The sequence below is a fragment of the Apium graveolens genome, chromosome 5, assembly GCF_009905375.1.
Source record: "Apium graveolens cultivar Ventura chromosome 5, ASM990537v1, whole genome shotgun sequence".
Taxonomy (NCBI): domain Eukaryota; kingdom Viridiplantae; phylum Streptophyta; class Magnoliopsida; order Apiales; family Apiaceae; genus Apium; species Apium graveolens.
This window is the reverse complement of record NC_133651.1, coordinates 19,658,855-19,683,184: the sequence shown is the minus strand read 5'-3', so window position 1 is coordinate 19,683,184 and position 24,330 is coordinate 19,658,855. Positions and strand designations below refer to the sequence as shown.

Sequence of the window (24,330 nt, the reverse complement as noted above, 5' to 3'; positions counted from 1 at the left end):
CTGCCTTCTGTGCTGCTGTGTCTTTATTTTAATTCGTGTGATTTTGAAGTCCTCCTGCAACAGTTGTATTTGTTCATTTGTTCTTCATCATGATATTATGTGTCAGACTTGGGAGTTGGTACTGTCATGATTGTTTCAATCAGCACCAGCACCCATGCAACTTTATAGTTACAGAGCTTTGAATTATTTCAGCCATAAGTTAAATCGATTTGTTTTACTCTTTTCCTGATATTCTTGCTTGATTTCCGGTGCATCATCGCTAGTATGGACAGCTTGACATCCCCTCACTAAATGGTCGCAACTCTCTGTAGAAAACTCCTTATCATCCACTCATATGCTGCACTGATTAACCGCATATGATTTGCTCCCAGGGATATCTAGATGAAAGCAGTTTATTCTGCAAAATTAGACACTCTGCATTTTTCAGATTTTCATACTGTTCTTAATTGTACTCCAGTAGTACAATGCTTATTTCCCTCTATTCCATTTCTTTTGCCGGTTTTAAAAAAACTTGGCATTGAAAGTAGATAAGAAGTAGCGATTACATAAGAATGGGGTCCGATCAAGTGCATATGTTTATACAATAAATTAAGAAGATATGAAATATATCTTCCATGATTGTATACACGTTTGCTTCATATGACTTGACTTCCATGCCCGTCATTCATTGCACAATTATTGTGCTGATTTTAAAGTCATCTATGACTGTGTAAGCCATAACTGCTATACAATCATAGTACAAGTTTTGTGGACTCCCTTGACATTTTGAGGATACCAAAGACATTGCTGCTATTTTACATAGCAATGGTGGTTGTGCAGTTGCCACACTTCTTTTTCATGTCAGCTCCTTCAATTTTTACCTAATATCTCTTCTAGCTAGTATCCTCTGTCATGAGAGTTGGTTCAAATGCAGTCGCAAGATTTTACTTTTTCTCAAAGTGAGGCTACTTCCTCTTTGTTTATTAACTGGCTGCTGGCTTTATCAAGAATTTTGCTGGGGATTTTGCTCCACTTTGTTGTAAGATAGTTGCACACACATGAACTAGTATTCTTTTATTCATGCATTTTTCCATTTATTCAGAACTCATTTGTTGAGAAGTTAAAGAATAGAAACTGCATTTTGACTCTTTCAAATATTATGCGCAATTTGACTACTTTTAAATAAACATTGTTGTTGAAATAGTCCCATATTCTACCAAATTCATATTGCCAACATCTGCACCCTGATGATGTCGCTGCAAATGTCCCTCCATCCTAGCCATCGTAGCTGGAATATTGCTAAAGTCCCTGTCTATCTATTACAGACATGAACCTGGATACAACAGCAATTATAAAATAAAGCTCATACCACTGTTTCATATAAAACAAATCTCATACTATAGTTCGATGTGCAAAGGACGAGGGCGTGCTGAACCAAAATTTGATGAGTTCTTTTGGATTTCGAATGTTTTGCTGGATTTTAATCAGATTTTAAAATATAAATTTAGCGGCATTAAATCCTGATTAAAATGTATATTCTTTTGGAATGTAGTACCGAATGATTTTGTGCAGCCGAGAACTTTTTCTGGAGAATATTATAGTTTTAAGAATCTGGTGAAATCTCAAGATATAAAGCCAAAGTTTTTAATATTTTAAATTATTAATAAATTTGTTTAAATTCCCAATTTATTGCACCTTGAGCATCTTCGTGCCTTGATTGCAATATTGTTATAAAGTTTGAGTTAGGGAAGTACGTAGCAGTGTCATTTATCATGGACTTGCAGCACCATGTATTGGTTGTGCCATGTCCAGCACAAGGCCATGTCACGCCTCTCATCAAAATCGCATACAACTTGGCTTACCATGGGATCAAAGTCACATTTGCCAATTCTGAATTCATCGAAGCAAAAATTCTAGCTGCAATGTCCGACTCAGACAAGAAACAGTGTCCACTAAGGCTAGTCAGCTACTCAGACGGATTGGACTCACACCCTGAAGAAAGAAATGGACCGGGGCTGATGGATAGCCTTAAAAAAGTCATGCCAGACAATATTGAAAAATTGATTAAGCAGATCAATCACTCGGATAAGGAGCCAATAACTTGTGTCATAGCTGATCTATCAGTTGGATGGACACTAGAAGTTGCCAGTAAAATGGGCCTTAAACAGGTTGCAGTTTGGACGGCGGGCACAGGTTGCTTGGCCTTGTCACTTCATATCCCAGAGCTTATAGAAACAGGAGTTATAGATGAAAATGGTATGTGCATGTCTTGAACAAAATCAGTTATGTTCAGTAACAATAACCTTGACCTTTTCTGTTTTTTAAAAAAAAAATTGCAGGTTCAGCAGTTGGAAATGAGCTGATCTGTTTATCAGAAGAACTTCCTTTGTTGAAAAGTAGCGAACTTACTTGGAGCAGTCCCGGTAATCCAACAGCACAAAAATTTGTATTAGACTTATGTCTAGATGTCAAACAGGTGGCTAAAAATGCTAGCATTGTTCTATGCAATACATGTTATGAACTTGACTCATTTTCTTGTGCCATAATTCCTAACATCCTTCCAATAGGTCCACTACCTGCAATAAAAAATTTAAATCCTTCTAGCGGAACTTTTTCATCTCATGATTTGACTTGCTTAATCTGGCTTGACAAACAACCTTCAAACTCAGTCATTTATGTTGCGTTTGGCAGCACGACAGTTTTTAGCCAGAAGCAGTTTAATGAAGTAGCACTTGGTCTTGAACTATCAGGCCACTCCTTTTTATGGGTTGTACGACCAAACATAGTTAATGGGTCGTTTCCTGAATACCCAATTGATTTTCTGGAAAGAACAGCTGGTCGTGGAAAGATTGTTGAATGGGCACCTCAAGAAGAAATTCTTGCTCATACTTCAATTTCTTGTTTCTTTTCTCATTGCGGATGGAACTCAACAATGGAAGGACTGACCCATGGTGTACCGTTTTTGTGCTGGCCTTATATGTGGGATCAATTTTATAATAAGAATTATATACGTGACATGTGGAAAGTTGGGCTATCACTTGAGCATGACGAAGATGGGATGATATCTAGGCACGAGATTAAGACTAAGATCGATAATCTATTAACTAACCATGGAATTAAGACAAATGCATTGAAGCTGATGGAGGATGCTAAAAAGAGTGTAACTGAAGGTGGTTCTTCATATGAGAATTTCGAAAGCTTGATCAAGTACCTAAAAGCCTAAACTCACCAAAGTTGTTTGTCTATGCTATTTTTTTTGGGTTTGATTACTTTCGGTGACAACTGGAACAGATGCTTGTGGGGTGACGATGTTAGAAAAAAATTGGATTTTAGATCATAATTTTATTATGTTCTTGATGATAATCCTAAAATTTAATGATTGGAAGTTGTTTCATGATATGTGAATTTAAACTTTCATATATGTATAGTTATAAATAAATTTCTTAATGAAATCCGTAGAGAATTATAGTTAAACTTAGTGGATTGAAAGAGCTTGAAAAAAATAATGTGTTTTGTCCCATATTGAAAATAAATAAAGGGGGTATTGGTTTTATATAGTAACACACACATGGGTTGTGTACAACTACTAAGGTGTGTGATGGTGCATTGTGTTCTTGTGTGTTTCACGTGCACACACACCCACACGCCACCGCCTCGCCACGCACCGGACAGAGTCAATGAGCGAATGTCTCGGTGTCTCGCGAGGTGCTGTCAACTCAAAGTTCGGAGTTGTTTTATCCTGTTCTTACAGTTTTTGACTTGCATGCTGTTTACCTTTGCCTTGCTAAATACAATATATAATTGCCTCTATATTGATGTAATAGTTAGTATTATTTCCAACATTCTTGAAGAGATAGTTTGTTATATAGTATTTATCATAATGGTTAGCGAAACTGAGGTTTCCGTAGATGGTAGTTCGAGTGCAACTGTTGGGGTCATTGATTGGACCACTTATAGTTTTCCACAAGCTGTTGAATTAACCGGTTTACCGGAGAAATTCAACGGTGGCATTGGCTTTTCTCGCTGGCAGAAAAAGATGAAATTGTGGTTGACTATAAAGGGTTTGTGGCCGGTTGTGGAATATAAGAACCCAGTTGTAGATCAAGAGAAAGCTGACACGGTTAAGGCTTTTGCGAAGTGGGCTGAGAAGGATGAGGTGGCTAAGGCGGCCATTTAGACTGCTCTAACAAACACTTTGTTTGATGCCTACTCCACAAAACTCTTATGGGAGAAGCTGGACCGGACACATAATACTGACTCACAAGGTCTGGAAAAGTATTATGTGGCAAGGTTCCTTGAGTTTAAGCTGGTGGATAATAAGTCCATGACTGAGGAAGTGCATGAGTTCGAGATGATAGTGCATGCTTTGAAGGAGTCTGGAATGGACCTCCCCGAGAAGTTCAAGGTTATGAGCGTGATTGAAAAGCTACCGAAGTCTTGGGAAGAGTTCTCTCTCTCCCTGAAAAGACAGAATGTTGTGCTTGGAATCGCAAGTGGGCCCGTAGTGAACATGGTCGTTAGTGAGGCCACGGCTTCTAAAACCGACATTGACCGCTATGTATCCTACAACCCTGTAATATTTTCTACCTATCTTTCAAATGAATGGTTGATAGATACTGGAGCTAATGTGCATATTTTGTGTTGATATTAGTTTATTTGTATCTTATCAACAGAGTCATAGCTTGATTGTGAAGATGAGGAATGTTAGTGTCGCTCAAGTACTTGAAATAGGAAACATGGATCTGAAGTTCCCTTCAGGACGTATAGTATCTCTGACTAGAGTGCATCATGTTCCCGACATGCGTAGAAATATAATAAGTGGAAGCTGTTTAGTTTGTAGGGGTTTTGAAATTTCTTTCAAGTGTAATAAAGTAGTTCTTATTCATACTGGTACATTTTTTGGCAAGGGTTACTTGTCAAATGGTTTATTTGTTATTAATGTTGAACCCGTTTTGGGGAATTTGAATAATAATATTATTCCTTCTGTTAACTATATTGAATTCTCGGATATATGGCATGCTAGACTAGGTCACTTAAACTTTGGTGCTCTTAAGAATATGATGAACTTAGAGTTGATTCCAAAATATACCATAGAAAAGAATTTTAGATGTCAAGTATGTGTGTCTGCTAAACAAATAAGGAAACATTTTCATAACGTTGTTAGGGATTCAGACTTGTTAGATTTAGTACACACTGATATTTATGAATTTGGTGGTGTGTTGACCAAGTACCAGTTTAGATACTTCATTACTTTTAAAGATGATAGTAGTAGATATTGTTATGTTTATTTACTTAAACATAAGGATGAAGTACTTAGTAAATTCATTATATATAAAACTGAAGTAGAAAAACAAACAAGTAAGTTACTTAAACGATTGAAATCTGATAGAGATGGTGAGTATACGAGTAATGCTTTTAATAAATTTTTTGCAAATAATGGTATAGTTTATGAAGTTACTCCACCATATACAGCTGAGTCCAATGGGGTTACTGAGCAAAAGAACAGAACATTTAAAAATATGATTAATAGTATGCTTATTAACTCTGAGTTGCCTAAATACATGTGGGGAGAGGTTCTAAATACGGCGTGCCATATTTTGAATAGAGTCCCTCTGAAACACATGAATAAGATACCCTTGGAGTTATGAAAAGGGAGGATGACTTGTTAGGTCACACACACTGTAGAGGGGGTGAATACAGTGTAAAGTACAATCAAATCGAACTCTAATAACTCAAGTAACAGAAAACAAACTTTATTGAAACAATAAACTCTGCTACAGTATGGAACTGTTACCTCTCAGTGATGAACAAATATCACGAGAGCTGCTAGGGTTATATTGAATAATCTTCTCGAATATGATAACACTTATAGTGTAAACCCTATGTCTGTATTTATATACTACACAGTTACAAGATGATCGCTAATTGATATAGAATATAATTCTGCTTCCTAAAATATATCAATCATATATCTTTTCTTCCAAGCATTCTATTCTTCATAGAACTCCTTCTTCATGCATATCTCTTCTTATGCTTATCTCGATCTTCTTTCCTTTAATCAGCTGCTGTCCTTATCTGAACGTCCTTCAGTACTTAAGTTATGATATCCATCTTCTGATAATTATCTCCTGATAATATAAGTACTGATATCCTTAAGTCCTGACTTCCAGTAAGTACTGATTTATCCTGTTTAAGTAAGATCTGAAAACTAAACATAAATCATATTAGCCATGACATTATCAAATATATCTAACAATCTCCCCCAACTTGTAAATTAGCATAATATACAAGTTTAATAGATATTTGATGATGTCAAAAACATTAAGTACAAATGCATGAGAATTAGACTAGATAACTACAACTTACAGTCCTTAAAGCTTTACCAATATTTAACTTCTGATAACAGCTTCAGTCTGTACAAATATCAGAATTTAATCAGTTGTAGATCTTGAATTGGCTTCATCTTCTGATCTCTCTGATGTCAGGAGTTGTTCTGAGATAGTTCTTTAACAAACATTTCTCAGCATATCTAAGTTCATCAATCATCATCCTTTTAGCATCTTTAAGCTCTGCAATATCTTCACCAATTTGAAAGATTGCAGCCATGAGATCATTAATCTTAGCTTTTCTCATATCCTGATCCAGTCTGATCAAATATGCCTTATCAGACTCAAGATTGAATTCCACAGCCCTGTAACCCAGAAAGGTAGTTATAATCTTAGCAGTGTTGGGCTTCATTTCAACTATATCACCCTTGTGATCTCTGTACTTTGGAACATATGTGCTGTCAGACTTAACAGAATAAAGCCTTTTCTGTCTCTGAATCTGATCCTTCAAATAGTTTGCAGCACTTCATGTCAATCTGTCATTCACTTGAAGTAAGAATAGTACATGCTCCAATTCTTCAAAATACTTCAATGGAATGGCATTTTGCCTTATATGATAAACCCTACCATCTGTCATGAAGTACAACAAGATGTATTCTTTCAAGTAGATATGGTAAACCATTTGTACAGATTCCAGTTGATTGAATCTCTCAGGAGTTGCTCCAATACCTGGTTCACTCAAGGAAGTTGGATCATTGGTAGTGTTTTGTATTCTTCTTTCTTCAGCACTTCCCAATTCAGTTTTATCTCTTGCTTCCTTTCCAATAAATACTCTTGCTTCAAAACCACTTGCAGCAGTCTTCAAAGGTTGAGTCTGTTTTGCTTTAGTGAATCCTGGTAGGAGTGTCTTTGATCTATCTTCTGATATCAAGTTAACTTGAGCTATGTCAGAGGTTACTTGTTTCTTCGAAATATCAGAACTTACTGTCTCTTGACTCTGAACAACTTGAGCCATGTCAGAGGTTGTCTTAAAAACTTTTCTTGAAGTCAGAGCAAGATCATCCTTTTCATCAGTGATTTCTTCATTCTCAGGAGGCACATAAACCTTGATAGGTTCACCAACCTTTTCTTTACCCTTGGATCTTGGATCTATCTGCGGTTGTGATTTAGCCAATGTTGCTTCAATATTTGTCCTTTCTTTTATCACAATGCCTTTGAGTTTTAGAAGTGTCTTTTTACCAAAAGCTTCAGATTTAGATGTGACTTTCTCTGATTTAAGTCTGGCTTCTTCTTCCATTAAACTCTCCAAGTCCATTCCTGGATTTTCCTGAAGAAATAACTATCTTGACATTTCTTCATCAAGATCTAAAAGTTCATCAGAACTTTTCCTTTTACCAGTAGCAGAACTAATTCTTTTCCCAGTATCAGAACTTGTCCTGTGACTTGTGATTTCAGCTTTTCCTGATGAGAAACCTCTACCTTGACTATGACCTTTACCCATTCTAGAGTTTCCTTGATCATCCTTTTCATCATCCTTCCCTTTCAGTGTCTTATCAGTTTTGCATTTGGACTTAATTACTTTCTCCCCCTTTTTGGCATCAGCAGGTAATAGAAGAGAGACAAGCAATTCCGCTGAGTCTTGGATTTCATTAAGTTGAGATTGCTGAGAAGCTTGATTTTTTAGAATATCATCAATCTGAGCTTGTTGGGTCTCTTGAGTCTTCTCAATATAAGCAACCATGTCAAAGGTAGGTTGGAAAAACTTTTTCTTATCAATCTTTTGAACTTGTTCTTGCTTCATGAGTTCTTCCCTTAAGAGATATAACTCTGCATGAGTAGTTGAATGGAGACCTTGTAAATGTTTAGTACTCAATGCAGTGACTCTAAGCTGTGTTTTGAAATCATCAGTATTTAACATTTCATCAGCTTTTGTCAAGTGCTCAGCCAGATTCTGTGCAGATGGAGCATAGGTGACTGAGTTCCATTCCTTAGTCCACTCCTGTCCTGCAGGAGTTTCACTCCAAGGCACTGGTGCTTCTCTTGTAACAAACTTCTTAACAAGTTCATATTTAAGAACAGTTTGTTGAGGGGCATGTCCTGAAGGACCTGCTTCATCAGCATCTGCATTTGGAGCAGCATCACCAGTATCTCCAGCATTTGCAGCATCAGAACTTACAGAATCAGTATCTTCTGATAAAACAACAGTATGAGTAGCAATGGAGGCGTCAGCAGCATCCTCTAATTGCTGATATGGTTCCAAGTTCTGATCAACAGCCATATCCTGATGCTCACCTATATTCTGATCATTAGCATCTAGATGCAGAGAAGGTGTAGTAGATAATTCTGGAGTTTGAGCAGCATCAGTAACAGGTGTTGTTAATGGATTAGTTGTTGTTGGAGCTTCTAAGCAAATTACTTCAGGCACAACCAAGGTTTGGATATCAATATCAACACTTGTGCCTGTATTAACAGGAGATACAGTCTTTTGAACAGGAGACACAGATGGTGTGTTGGCCTTTTCAGTAACAGCTTCCTGAGTTGGAGTTGATGGAGAAGTAGTGACTGTAGCAAATTCCTTTTCTTGTGAGATCAGAGATTCCTGATCTCCTTCCTTAGTTGTTGCTTCTTCATCATCTGAAACTGGCCTTTTTGCCCTCTGTTTCTTGTATCTCTTTGAAGATATGGATTCCTTGGGAGTTGCAGCAACATCCATTCTTCTATGCCGTTTGAGAAGCTTAGATCCCCCAATTCCAGAATCCTTCTGAGAAGAAACTTTCTCAACTTCTTCGACAACAGGTTCTGATGTAGAAACCTGTTCCTCACTATCTGACTCATCTCTCAAATCTATCCTCCTTCTCTTCTGAGGTGTTTGAGGAACAGTCTTTGTCCTCTTTGGCTTGAAGGATGAGGGCTTCACAGTAGGTCCTGAGGATGAAGATTGAACTTTCTGTGAAGTGTTGAGATATGATTTGAGATATTACCTGAGGGTAGGTTAAGTAGTATGAGTGGCATGTTCTGATGGTTGTTGTGGTGTTTGAGATGTGGTGGTTGGTTGGACATTGGGATAAACAGATCTATAGGATTCAGGATCAACATTTACCAAGATCTGTTTTACAGACTGAGGAATCTGTAAAGGTCTAACCACTTATTTCTTAGTGTCAGCATTTACCAGGTCATTAAAGTAATGTTTTGCAACTTTGAAAGGTGGAGTTAAGGTACTGGCTAACTGAGGATCATCAGTACAAAAAGTATATATAAGCTGATAGAATCTAGCAAAGTAGACAACATTCCTATCCTCTGTCATCCTATCCCCAATAAAACCTATCACAACAGTTGCAAAATCAAAATGAGTTTGGTTAATGATAGCATACCCGATGTGCTGACTCATTATAGGGATGACATCAAAATTTGAACACTTGTTCCCAAAAGCTTTAGTGATGCAGTCGAAGAAGAAACTCCATTCCCTCCTGATATGAGCCCGTTTCAACTACCCCAGCTTTGCCAAACTCTGCTCATACCCAAACTGGCCATTAACTCCTGAAGAGCTGATTCCTCTAGAGTGGAAAAAGTACATCCTTCTAGTAGATGTAGAGCCTTGCGTATTGTACCAGGAGTGACTACATATGTAGAATCACCCACTTCGAAAACAATACTAGGAGTACCATTTTGACCACCATTATCAAAGTTTCCAGTCCTCTAAAATGTCAGAACTTGTTGGCTTTAGAAGACTGAATGTTGGGTCAATGCATACTCGATTTCACTGTGTGCGAGAAGATCTTGCACAAAATGCAACTCAGACGGAGCTTCAGCATTATCAAGAATTGCAGCATAATTATTTGGAACAAATTTAGCTCCATCAATGATTAAATCCTTAGGTGCCATGAAAATAATCGAGATTTATAAGTGTTTGTTAGGTATTTGATAGAATGTCTATATGAAAAACCAACGTTAGAAGAAGAAAGAGTGTAAAAACAAATAGAGAGAAAAAATATAAAAGTGAATAAAAGATTAGAAAATCCTCTCTCTGTCTTACTTAGACTTTTGAAAAAAAAATGTAACCGTTGGACACCTGTCAGACATGCAGTAATAACGAATAGTTAATGGGCACGGGAAAACAGTAATCATTACTTACCCACTTGCAGTTTTTCAAGAAAAAACCGTTCCACTTACCCAGTTATTCCATTAATCAAGGTAAATCAGTTTTAATTCAGAATTGAAACTGTTTTCACTTATTCAATTATTTTTCACTGCAACACCAATATTCTGAAAAAAAAATTGAGTGAGTATGACCAAAATAAATCAAGCGAACAAGTACTGATAGTGTAAAATCAGAACTTAAGTTAAATTTAGATTATAATGGTCATCAGAATATGAATATTTATCAGGATTTATCAATATATTTCAAAACATCTCAGAGACAAGAACTTGCAAAAAAAAGAAATTTCATTAATATATTGAGAGAATACATTCATGAAATTTAAAGTACATCAGAACTTTTATAAGATTGTCCTAAGCTGCTAAACCTAACATCAACAGCCTTCGTCCTAGCTCAAGAAGCAGGGCAAGGCTGACGATGAAGAAAAACAGGAAGAAGAAAATAAATCATTTCTTCTTCCTACTCTCGACAAATAGAATCGCGAGTCGAATGATTCGCTCTTGCTGGCGGAGAGCTTCCAACCTTTCCTCCTCCAATCGCTCCAGATGGCGATGGCAGTCCATGTAGAAGAACAGGAGGTGGGTGAGTACCTCCTGGGGAACTGAGTCCCATATCTCATCAGGACTGGCAGTAATGTGCCATTCCTGCTGCCAGGCTTCACAGCTTAGCTCCATGTTAAATGTTTCATAGTTCAAAAACATATTGTAATTGACCATGGTGTATTTGATATAAAGATTATAAAGGTGAGTTTGTGATAAAAGATTTGATGTGAAGGCTGATGTGAAGTGGTTGTTTATATAGGTAAGAGAATGCCATGAGACGCAAAGAAATTTAATGCTGACAGGTAGAATTAATCCTACCTCGTCTCCCCAGACTTGGAAAAAGAAAAACAGTCATTGAAAAGGTAAAACATGGTTTAATGCGCACAAGTAGCAAAAAAAAATTGACTGTGGATGTACGAGTACCACTATCCCTAAATATAGTGACTGTTAATCTTCCATTTCAATATATTCTGGTTTAAACTGAGACCAATTTTAAATTTTATCCACAAATAAGTCAAGTAAAGAATCAGAATTTAATATCAGAACTTAGACTTATATCAGAACTTAACGGTCATCAGAACATAATTTCTTAACTCGAAAAATGAATGCCTATATTAGTAAGTCCTCACACAAATTCTGATTTAGATTCTTCAGAACTTAATCATCAGAACATGCAATCAGAACTTGTCCTCAGAATTTGTGCAATGTGACACAGAAACTATTCATCTAAAATAACATAGATCACCACAGTTATTTTCATCATTCATATGGAGTGTGGAGTGTGTGCATTAAGCTAAATATCAGACAAAGAGTAAAGTCTAATTCATTTCAGTACATCTTAGAAATAAGGCATAACTAATACTTTACTAAAAACCTGTCATTATTATGAAACCTACTGTTGAATGAGTTCATGTTGGAGTCCACCTCAACTATTTTGTGCTAATTTTGTACATCTTTTTAAATTCCATTATACAGTGGCTTCTCAGTGGAAGTGAGTCACGACTGCTTATCAGAAATTATGCTATTATCAGAGTATTTCTCCAGTAATCATAGAGTGTGAAAAGTCACCAAGAAAATATTTTGCTTTTCTGATGCATATTTACTTAATACCAGCAATGCACTTGGGTCGTTCCTTCCACATTTGTACTCTAGATCTCAAAGGAGTACCTGAATTTTAATCCTTGATTCTTTTTCTTTTTCTTTTGATAAGTGAGGTTTATCAGCACTTAGTACATCCAAACAGATTTACTAGCATCAGAACTCAACAGATGAGAAGCAATATTCTAGTTTGTGACTTAGTAATAAGATAGACAAAGTAAACTCAACTAAGCTCAATATCAGAATTTGCTTGTGTCAATGAATTTCCACAAGAATAATTACTTCTAACATGGGATCCCTTGTTTATTGAAGACTACTAGGTCAGCATCTAGCACAGGTATCCTCATAGGATTGAATAGTTACCTAAACAGACATATCACTATCAGAGTTTAGAAAGTTACATCAGACAACAGTCAGTACTTATGCAAGTTTTCAATTAAGCACAGAATACACAAAGAGAGTAATTTCTGTAAATACTGATCATAAAGTCTGATGCATCAGAACAAAACTAAGCAGATTTAGAAAAAGAACCTGAAACCATTCCAAGTTCATTTACCAATCTTGTAAAAGTAGCTTCACACAATGGTTTGGTGAAGATATCTGCTAGTTGTTGATCTGTTGGAACAAATTGCAATTCCACTGTACCTTCATCCATATATTCCCTGATGAAGTGGTACCTGATGCTGATGTGCTTTGTCATAGAGTGTTGAACTGGATTACCTGTCATAGCAATAGCACTTTGATTATCACAGTAAATAGGGATTTTGAAATATGTTAACCCATAATCCAGTAACCGATTCTTCATCCAAAGAATCTGTGCACAAAAGCTTCCTGCAGCAATGTACTCTGCTTCTGCAGTTGATGTGGAAATTGACTTTTATTTCTTGCTAAACCAAGAAACCAATCTGCCTCCAAGAAATTGGCAGCTTCCACTTGTGCTTTTCCTGTCAATTTTGCAACCTGCAAAATCTGCATCTGAGTAACCTATTAGTTTAAAATCTGATTCTCTGGGATACCACAATCCCAGATCAGCTGTTCCTTTAAGATACTTGAAAATTCTTTTCACATATGTTAGGTGAGGTTCTCTTGGATCTGCTTGAAATCTTGCACAAAGACAGGTAGCATACATGATATCAGGTCTACTAGCAGTTAGATAGAGTAGAGAGCCAATCATACCTCTGTAATTAGTAATATCTACTGATTTACCACTATCCTTGTCCAGTTTTGTTGCAGTGGCCATGGGAGTGGATGCACTTGAACAATCTTGCATTCCAAATTTCTTCAGCAAGTTTCTGGTGTACTTAGTTTGACAAATAAAAGTTCCTTCTTCATTCTGCTTGACTTGAAGGCCCATAAAATAGCTAAGTTCCTCCATCATACTCATCTGATACCTTGACTGCATCAATTTGGCAAACTTTTTACAAAGTCTGTCATTTGTAGATCCAAAAATGATATCATCAACATAAATCTGGACCAGAAGTAAGTCATTTCCATGGTTGAGGTAGAACAGTGTTTTGTCTATTATTCCTCTGTTAAATCCACTTTCCAGAAGAAACTGAGCTAAAGTCTCATACCATGCTCTAGGAGCTTGCTTAAGTCCATAAAGTGTTTTATCTAGCCTGTAGACATAATCTGGAAATTTGGAATCTACAAAGCCTGGAGGTTGTTCAACATATACTTCTTCCTCCAATTCTCCATTGAGAAAAGCACTTTTTACATCCATTTGAAAGACAGTAAACTTTTTGTGAGCAGCATAAGCCAAAAATATCCTTATGGCTTCTAACCTAGCAACTGGTGCAAATGTTTCATCATAATCAATTCCCTCATGTTGAATATATCCTTTTGCAACCAACCTTGACTTATTCCTTGTAATTATGCCATCACTGTCAGTTTTGTTTCTGAATACCCACTTTGTACCAACAACAGATCTATTCTTTGGTCTTGGCACTAGGGTCGAGACTTTGTTTCTTTCAAATTCATTTAACTCTTCCTGCATTGCTTGCACCCAATCAACATCTTGAAGAGCTTCTTCCACTTTCTTTGGCTCACTCTGAGAGAGAAAAGAATTGTAAAGACATTCATTTGAAGTACCTGTTCTAGTTCTGACACCTGCATCAGGATTTCCAATTATCAAATCAGGTGTATGTGATTTAGTCCACTTCCTTGCAGATGGAAGGTTTTCTCTAGAACTGGATGCTCCCCCATGATCCATGCTTTCTTCATTTTCATTTTCTGATGCTCCCCCTGAAACTATGCTCTCTGAGTTGGATTCTTCAGAATTTAGATTTTTAGAACTATCAGAACTTGGCTTATCAGAACTTGACGAGTCAGAACTTGAAGAACCAGATGTATGTTCTGATGTTTCTTGAAATGTGGTAAGATCTTGAGTATGATCCCCCTGCATAGATGCATCTTCCTTTGGCGTAGTCACCACAGTTTCAATAACATCAGAGTTTAATCCATCAGAGTTTACAGTATCAGGACTTAGACTCTCAGGATTTTCGGTATCAGAATTTGAGTCTTCATTTTCAAATCTCAGCTGATCATGATCAATAAAATCTTCAAGTCCGGTAATCTTCTTATCATCAAAAGAGGCATTGATAGATTCCATGACCACTTTTGTTCTTAGATTATAGACTCTGAAGGCTTTTGTGGAAAGTGGATATCCAACAAAGATTCCTTCATCAGCTTTTAGATCAAATTTGGATAGTTGTTCAGGATGAGTCTTGAGAACAAAATACTTGCATCTAAATACATGAAAATACTTCAGATTTGGCTTCTTTTTCTTCACCATCTCATATGGTGTCTTTCATTGCTTGTTAATGAGTGTTGCATTTTGAGTAAAACAAGCAGTCTGCACAGTTTCAGCCCATAAATAGGTTGGAAGCTTTGCTTCGTCAAGCATTGTACGTGCAGCTTCAATGAGAGTTCTATTCTTCCTTTCAACAACTCCATTTTACTGTGGAGTTCCGGGAGCAGAGAATTTCTGCTTAATTCCATGGTTTTTGCAGAACTCTTCCATTATCAAATTCTTGAACTCAGTGCCATTATCACCCCTTATTGTCTTCACAGAATCTTTGATCAATTTATCCAGTTGTTTGACATGATCAATCAAGATAGATGCAGTTTCACTTTTTGTGTGCAAGAAATACACCCATGTGTATCTGGTGAACTCATCCACTATGACCATAGCATATTTCTTCTTTGCAATAGACATAACATTTACTGGACCAAATAGATCAACATGTAGTAGGTGATAAGGCTCAAGAATTGATGATTCAGTCTTGCTCTTGAATGAGGATTTTCTTTGTTTAGCCTTATGACAAGAATCACAAAGGCCATCAGGAGCAAATACTTACTTTGGTAGTCCTCTCACAAGATCTTTCTTGACCAACTCATTTATATTGTTGAAATTTAAATGAGAGAGTTTCTTGTGCCAATTCCAGCTTTCTTCAATTGATGCTCTACTCATCAGACAGATTGCAGAACCATCAGTACTTGTTGAAAGCTTAGCTTCATAAATGTTACCACGCCTGTTTCCTTTCAGAACAACTTTGCCTTTAGATTTACTCACAATTTCACAGTGTTCTTCAAAGAAATCAACATGATAACCTCTGTCACAGATTTGACTTATACTCAGCAGATTGTGTTTAAGTCCTGAGACCAGAGCTACTTGTTTAATGATGACATTCCCAAGATTGATATTGCCATATCCCAATATTTTTCCAATGTTGTCATCTCCATAAGAAACACTTGGGCCAGCTTTCTCCATAAAGTCGGATAGCAGGGCTTTATTTCCAGTCATATGTCCTGAACATCCACTGTCCAGAACTAGGATATTTTTCCTGTTGCCCTGCAATCACAAAGACCACTAATGATTAGTTTTAAGGACCCAGACTTGCTTGGATCCTTTGGCCTTATCAAGTTTGTTAACATTTGCAGCGGATTTAGCATCAGAGTTTATGTTAACATTTTTTTTATCAGAATTTACACTATCAGACTTTGAATCAGAATTTACACTAGAAGGAACAATGGAAACTTTCTTTAAAGAAGATATTATTTGATAATAATCATAGTACAAACTATGATATTCCTTACAAGTATAAATAGAATGCCATAAACTACCACAATGAAAACAAGGATTTTGTGGCTTATATCTAACAGACTGACTCTTAACTCCTGACTTTGAAGGTAAGAAGTTTATGTTCTTATTCTTCCTGCAAAAAGAAGCCAGATGGTTAGAACTTCCACAGTTATGACATGTTTTCCTAGGAGCTTCAGGAACAGGCTTATAATCATTGCTTTTATTCACACCTTCCTTTCCATTCCTATTTTTCCTAGGTGATTTTACCTTGTTTGCATTCTTAACATCTTTCAGCTTATGCTTAAGCTGCTTCTTAGTCATTAAGCATATGTTTACTTCAGCTGTCTTTTCCTGTTTTAGTTTGTCAGAAGTTAATCCCTCTTTAACTTCTAATTTCTCATTATCAGACTTTACAGTTACAAACTTAACAGGTTTTAACTTTGGCTTTTGCTTAACAATAACAGGCTTAATTTCTACAGTTCCTTTATCATTCTTGTCCTCTCCATAACCTAAGCCCTCTTTCCAGTTTTCACTACTTAGCAAATTTTGAGTTGTTCTGCCAGAGTTAGTCCAAGTCCTGATAATCTCTCTTTCCTTTTCTAACTCAGTTTTTAGAGATTCATTCATTTTTAACACTTCATCCCTAACATAAAAAGCATCATCTCTATCCTTCTGAGTTTGATGGAATATAACTAACTCTTTTTCTAAGAAATCATTTCTTTTCTTAAAAGCAAGATTTTCAGAAGTTAATCTTTCACATGTTAAAGTTTGATCTCTATACCTAAAAAACATGGTTTTAAGATATCTTCTTTCAGAACTTGATGACTCAGTATCAGAATTTGTGAAAAGAGCTTTACCCTTGTCTTTTCTTGAGGTAGCTGCCTTGGGGGAGTCTTCTTCAGCCTTAAGAGCAACTGTCCTTGACTTTTCTCCTTTCCTCTTGCTTCTTTGTTCCATCTCAAGTTCATGAGTCTTGAGCATTCCATAAATTTCATCAAGAGTTGTTTCATCAAGATTGTAGTTGTCTCTTATTGTTGTTGCCTTCAAATCCCAGCATTCAGGAAGAGCTAACAGGAATTTAAAGTTTGAATCTTCAAGATCATACTCCTTATTAACCATTGACAAATCATTCAAGAGTTTGACAAATCTATCATATAAATCAGTCAATGACTCATTAGCCTTTGAGTCAAAGTGTTCATACTCTTGAGTGAGTATTGTCTTCCTGTTCTTCTTAATTGTATCAGTTCCCTGACACCTTGTTTCCAGAGCATCCCATATCTCCTTTGCAGTCTTGCAGTTAATTACCCTGTTTGACATTACATTATCAATGGCACTATGCAGTAAGTGTCGTACCTTAGCATCCTTAGCAATTGATGCGATATATTCAGCAGTATAATCACTCTTCTCCTTTGGTACAGTCTTTGCTACTTCACCTGCAACTGCAACAGCGAGCTTCGTTGGTTTGTGAGGTCCTTCCTTGATTCTATCAAGATATTCTAGATCTATAGCTTCCAGAAACATGGTCATCCTCACCTTCCATATGGCATATTCAGATGGTCTCAGTATGGGAACTCTGATGGTCTCATACCTACTTTAAATCTGTGTCTTTGGAGGTTCTTCAGTTTTGGTAGGCTTAGTTGGAGTTTCTGTGTCAGACATGATTGTGTTTGGATCTTAAACTGTATGTGCGTTAACAGATAGGCTCTGATACCACTTGTTAGGTCACACACACTGTAGAGGGGGTGAATACAGTGTAAAGTACAATCAAATTGAACTCTAATAACTCAAGTAACAGAAAACAAACTTTATTGAAACAATAAACTCTGTTACAGTATGGAACTGTTACCTCTCAGTGATGAACAAATATCACGAGAGCTGCTAGGGTTATATTGAATAATCTTCTCGAATATGATAACACTTATAGTGTAAACCCTATGTCTGTATTTATATACTACACAGTTACAAGATGATCGCTAATTGATATGGAATATAATTCTGCTTCCTAAAATATATCAATCATATATCTTTTCTTCCAAGCATTCTATTCTTCATAGAACTCCTTCTTCATGCATATCTCTTCTTATGCTTATCTCGATCTTCTTTCCTTTAATCAGCTGCTGTCCTTATCTGAACGTCCTTCAGTACTTAAGTTATGATATCCATCTTCTGATGATTATCTCCTGATAATATAAGTACTGATATCCTTAAGTCCTGACTTCCAGTAAGTACTGATTTATCCTGTTTAAGTAAGATCTGAAAACTTAACATAAATCATATTAGCCATGACATTATCAAATATATCTAACATGACTAGTCTTAAGTATCTTTGTGTGTGGGGGTGCCTTTCTAAGGTGCTTGTTCCTGAACACAAGAGAAAGAAACTAGGTCCGAAAATTGTTGACTGTATCTTTCTGGGCTATCTTGAAACCACTACAGCTATGAGATTTTTTGTATTAAAATCTGATATAGATGGTATAGTGGCAAACACGATAGTTGAATTTCAAGATGCTACATTATTTGAGGATGTCTACCCTATGAAGACTGGAATACCTGAAACGACTTCTGAGGAAGATCCTACTCATACATCGAGTTCTATTCCTGATCATGTGGAAAAGATGACAAATGTGGGGGCGGAACCTAGTAGTAGCTCGATTCTTAAGGTAGTAGAGGAACCAAGGAGAAGTAAGCGTGTAAAGGTAGTTAAGAACTTTGGAGGTGGTTTTATCACTTACAATGTCGAGGACGAAACTTTAACTTTCAGACAAGCTATGGATTCGTTGGAGTCTAGGCATTGGAATGGCGCTGTGAAGAGTGAAATTGACTCTATTTTTTCTAATGGAACATGGAAGTTGGTTGATCTCCCTCCTGGGTGTTCTACTATTGGGTGCAAATGGGTCTTTAAGAGGAAGTTGAACCCTGACGGCTCAATAGATATGTACAAAGCTAGACTAGTAGCTAAGGGTTTTAAGTAGAGGGAAGGAATTGATTATTTTGATACATACTCTCCGGTTGCTAGGATGGTAACAATCCAAATGCTTATAGTATTGGCTTCCGTCCATGGTCTTATCATCCATCAGATGGATGTAAAGACCGTTTTTCTTCATGGTGAACTTAAAGAAAAGATTTATATGGACTAACCTGAGGGATTTGTTGCATCTGGCAATGAAAGGAAAGTATGTAAGTTGATCAAGTCCATCTATGGCTTGAAAAAGCTCTCAAGGATTGGCATAAAAAGTTTGATGAAACTGTATTGCCATTCAGTTATATGGTTAATGAAAGTGACAAGTGTGTCTACATAAAAGTTAAAGGTAGTGAGTGTGTTATCCTGTGCCTATATGTGGATGACATCTTATTGTTTGGAACCAATATTGAGATTATTAACGAGATAAAAGAATTCTTGAAAAGGCATTTTTGCCAAGAAGGATATGGGTGAGCCTAGTGTGATTCTTGGAATCAAACTGATTCAGTCGGCTGAGGGAATAACCTTAACTCAATCTCATTATATAGAGAAATCTATACTTAAGAAATATGGTTATTCACAGTGTAGAATCGCTAGTACACCCTATGATCCTAAAGTTGCCCTTGTCAATAATACTTCAGGAGTTCCTGTGTCTCAGTTAAGGTATTCTCATACTATTGGGAGCTTGCAGTATCTTGCTAACTTTACTAGACCAGATCTTTCATATTCTGTGTCTAAGTTGGCTAGATATACAAGCTGTCCAAACAGAACTCATTGGGATGCTCTTGATAGAGTACTTAGATATCTAAAAGGCACAATGTACCTTAGTTTACACTACAGGAGATTTCCTATATGCTTGAAGGGTACAGTGATGCAAGTTGGATAGCTAAGAAGTCTGGTTCCAATGGACTGACTGAATATGTGTTCACCTTGGCATGTGGAGCAATATCCTGGAAGTAAAGCAGACTGACTATAGTGAATCGGTCTACATTTGAGGCTGAGTTGTGTGCACTAGATGCCACAGGGACGGAGGCTGAATGGTTACACGGACTTATGTTTGTGATACCTTTAGTAAGCAGACCGCTTCCTGCTATTGCTATTCATTGTGATAGTCGAACAACTATCGACAAGATTAGCAGTAAAAAGCATAATGCTAAAACAAAGAGATACATCCAAGTTAGACTCAAGTCTATAAAGGGTTTAGTGAATGATAGGAGTATAGCTATAGAGTTCATAGGAACTCAGAATAATATAGCTGATCCTTTGACTAAAGGACTGGAACCTGCAGTGGTCCTCAAGTCAAGGTTGGGGATGGGACTGTCAACCCATCATAATTCATCAACAGTGGGAACCCAATACACATGAGGGGAGATCCCTCGAAGTGTATTCAATGTGGTAATAACAAGCTATAAGGATGAATTGGTAGTACCTTTGATACGTAGATGATACTGTTGTATCTGAGTTTATCCCCTGTAAACCTAGAAGGTACTGACACTGCTAGAAAAGTAAGAGTATTAAAAATCTGAATGGGATCAAGTCATTTGACGAGATAGAGGCAGTATATCTCTGGAGATGCCCAGCTAAGTGAAAGTAATTGTGTGGTCGCAATTAGAGGAAAGGGTTATTCCTTAAAAAATTCGACGAACAGGATCAAAACAAGACCATTAATGTCTCAAAGCCGTAGATTGGCACCATAGTCGTTGACTTGTCGTCGTCTATGGAACATGGTTATACTAAAAGGATTAAGATTCAAGGTGAAACATTTCATCTGAATCCGGTAGCCATTGAAGTAGAGGACTTAGGAGGGTTCAAACTTGGAAGGGTATCGACTCTGAAAAACAAGTCATGATGAAAAACCTGATCGCATTTTTGTATGGATTTGTGGGGGATTGTTAGAAAAAAAAAATTGGATTTTAGATCATAATTTTATTATGTTCTTGATGATAATCCTAAAATCTAATGATTGGAAGTTGTTCTATGATATTGAACTTAAACTTTCATGTATGGTTCTAAGAATTTTTCTTAATGAAATTCATAGAGAATTAGAGTTAAACTTAGTGGCTTGAAAGAGCTTGAAAAAAAAGAATGTGTTTTGTCCCACATTGAAAATAAATAAAGGGTGTATTGGCTTTATATAGTATCACACACATGGGTAGTGTACAAATACTAAGGTGTGTGATGGTGCATTGTGTTCTTCTGTACTTCACGCACACACATGCGCGCCGCCGCCCCGCCCCACACCGCACCGGATCGGAGGGCGATTTGGGCAAATGTCTCGGCATCTCGCATACGCGAGGCGACCTGGGCTACTATAAATAGAGGGATTAAGGTGTTGCCCTACATTCTTCTTCTCCCCTCTATACTCTCTTGCCTTGCTAAACTGTGTTATTTGCTACGTGCCTGTCTTTTTACCCCTAGTTGATAGAAGCTTGTAGTGTTCTTTTTCAAATGTTATTCTTCTTGATTTCCTTTTACTACATTTCTTATGAAGCAACAACAATTGTCCAATAGATGTGAACTTTTGTCCACTGGATTTACAGAACAAACCATCAGTGCAAGCAATTTTTTATTTATAAATTACAGAAGCCCAGTGGCAGATGATTTTCTTTTGAGATGTACCAAATGTACAGCTTAGATGCTACCTATGTTTATATTTTACATTTGACTTTTTCGCACACATTTATAAGATTCATAGTCTATTATGATGATGGAATTATGACAAATGCATTGAAGGTGTTGGATGATGCTATAAAGAGTGTAAATGAAAAGAGGGTTCTTCCTGCAAGAATTTCGAAAGCTTGATGGAAGATGTTTGTCTTCAACTGCTACTATGCATTTTTCTTGTTCGATTTGGTTTATCAGGTGAAATGGAGACAAACATTGTGGTTATTATGACCCGGTGGCTATTTGTTAAGTACATTGTTATTGGGTAAGCACTCTACAAACTAGTTGGTAGAAGCTTGTAGTTCTTATTGTTCTTGCTCCTGGTTTCCTTCATTGAACAAAGTTAATGGTGAGAAATGAGAGGGTTAAATTTTGAAGTATCTGAAAAAACAAGTCATTCAGTTTTGGGCCGCCTGTTTGACAAAAGCAGGTAGGTGTTCATCGAAAAGTTCAATCTGCACCGTGCCATATTACAAAATGCACGTATTAATTAGCTTTAACGATAACGAGAAACTACTAACAAATTCATATTGTCAACATCAGTTCGGCAGGCTAATTTAGTTGTTACAAGTGTCTTCCTTTATGGCAATCACAGGCAGATATGCTCCTAGTCCCTCTCAGTCCATTACAGACAACAAGAGTGTATTATGATTTTGTGATGTGTTGATTTTGTTGCATTTTATAAAATATTAGTTAAAAAAACCCAACTTAAATCCAAGATTGTTTAGTATATTTGCAGCAAACATTTGTCGATTCTATTCAACTCTTGCTGGTATCAAAATCAATTAGTTCTTTTTAATATCCATAAATGTTAAATCAATCTGTCTAACATCTAAATTTAATACACCTTTTAACTTTTTAAGTTGGAGCAAAGCAACTAAACATTGTAACAACCGGCAAACATATAACATACAGCTTTATTCCTTCGTTGCAATACTATTATATATGTGGTTAGAGTTTAGGAAGTAGCAGTGTCACTAATCATGGACTTGCATCAACATGTATTGGTTGTGCCATGTCCAGCACAAGGCCATGTCACGCCTCTCATCAAACTGGCGTACAGCTTGGCTTATCACGGGATCAAGGTCACATTTGCCAATTCCGAATTCATTCATGCAAAAATTCTTGATGCAATGTCCGACGCAGATAAGGAACAGTGTCCAATTAGGCTAGTCACCTACTTGGACGGATTGGAGTTGCACCCTGATCAAAGAACTGGACCAGGGCTAATGGATAGCCTTAAAAAAGTCATGCCAGACAATATTGAAAAATTGATTAAGCAGATCAATCAGTCAGATAACAGGGAGCCAATAACTTGTGTCATAGCTGATCTAACAGTTGGATGGTCACTAGAAGCTGCCAGTAAATTGGGTCTTAAACAGGTTGCAGTTTGGCCAGCAGGACCATCTTGCTTGGCCTTGGCACTTCATATCCCAAAACTTATAAACACGGGAGTTATAGATGAAAATGGTATGTGTAGTGTGTACCAAATTTATGTCTTCAACAAAATCATTTGCATTCTTGATATTAAATTTTTTTCGCAGGTTCACCAATTAAAAATGAGCTGATCCGTTTATCAGAAGAATTTCCAGTGATGGATAGCAGCGAGCTCATGTGGTGCAGTCCTGTTACAGCACAAAAGTTTTTATTTGACATTTCTCTAGCTATCAAACAGGCTACTGAGAATGCTAGCATTGTTTTATGCAACACATTTGATGAACTTGACTCATCCTCTTGTGCCTTGATTCCTAACATCCTTCCAATTGGTCCACTACCTTTAGTAAAAAATTTAAATCCTTCTGTAGGAACTTTTTCGTCTCAAGATTTGACTTGTTTAAACTGGCTAGACAAACAACCTTCAAACTCTGTTATTTATATTGCTTTTGGCAGCACTGCAGTGTTTAGCCAGAAGCAGTTTAATGAATTAGCACTTGGTCTTGAACTATCAGGCCACTCCTTTTTATGGGTTGTGCGATCGAACATTGTCAATGGATCATCTCCTGAATACCCAGATAGTTTCCTGGAAAGAACAGCTAGCCGAGGAAAGATTGTTGAATGGGCACCCCAAGAACAGGTTCTTGCTCATACTTCAACTTCTTGTTTCTTTTCTCATTGCGGATGGAATTCAACAATGGAAGGACTGAGCTTTGGGATACCCTTTTTGTGCTGGCCTTACTTTTGGGATCAGTTTCATAATAAAAGTTATATTTGTGACAAGTGGAAAGTTGGGTTATCACTTAAGTATGACGAAGATGGGATCATATCTAGGCATGAGATCAGGACTAAGATTGATTGTCTATTAAATAATGATGAAATTAAGACAAATGGATTGAAGCTGATGGAGGATGCTAAGAAGAGTGTAAATGAAGGTGGTTCTTCATATGAGAACTTCGGAAGCTTGATCAAGTACCTTAAAGCCTGAATAGTCATAGATATTTATCTCTATATGACAGAGACACACTTTGTGGCTATGATGATCGACTGTCTACTTGTTAGGTGTTATGTTTCATTGTTACATGTCT

At 36.8% G+C, this 24,330-nt stretch overlaps 2 protein-coding genes across 2 annotated transcripts; both read left to right on the top strand.

Moving 5' to 3' along the window:
* The first annotated feature begins 1,751 nt into the window (after window positions 1-1,751).
* On the top strand, window positions 1,752-3,202 carry LOC141659893 (UDP-glycosyltransferase 83A1-like). The gene is made up of 2 exons (XM_074466823.1): window positions 1,752-2,235; window positions 2,319-3,202. The coding sequence occupies exons 1-2, from the start codon at window positions 1,752-1,754 to the stop codon at window positions 3,200-3,202; spliced, it is 1,368 nt and encodes a 455-aa protein (XP_074322924.1).
* A 19,589-nt stretch (window positions 3,203-22,791) lies between these two features.
* LOC141659892 (UDP-glycosyltransferase 83A1-like) lies at window positions 22,792-24,230 on the top strand. The gene is made up of 2 exons (XM_074466822.1): window positions 22,792-23,278; window positions 23,353-24,230. The coding sequence occupies exons 1-2, from the start codon at window positions 22,792-22,794 to the stop codon at window positions 24,228-24,230; spliced, it is 1,365 nt and encodes a 454-aa protein (XP_074322923.1).
* Window positions 24,231-24,330: the final 100 nt, after the last annotated feature.

What these genes read in the sequence shown, in the direction of transcription:
- LOC141659893 (XM_074466823.1), top strand. Translation starts at nt 1,752, where the DNA reads ATGGACTTGCAGCACCATGTATTGGTTGTGCCATGTCCAGCACAAGGC. An exon ending in AGGAGTTATAGATGAAAATG is followed by an intron (nt 2,236 to 2,318) that starts GTATGTGCATGT and finishes AAAAAATTGCAG; the next exon opens with GTTCAGCAGTTGGAAATGAG.
- LOC141659892 (XM_074466822.1), top strand. Translation starts at nt 22,792, where the DNA reads ATGGACTTGCATCAACATGTATTGGTTGTGCCATGTCCAGCACAAGGC. An exon ending in GGGAGTTATAGATGAAAATG is followed by an intron (nt 23,279 to 23,352) that starts GTATGTGTAGTG and finishes TTTTTTTCGCAG; the next exon opens with GTTCACCAATTAAAAATGAG.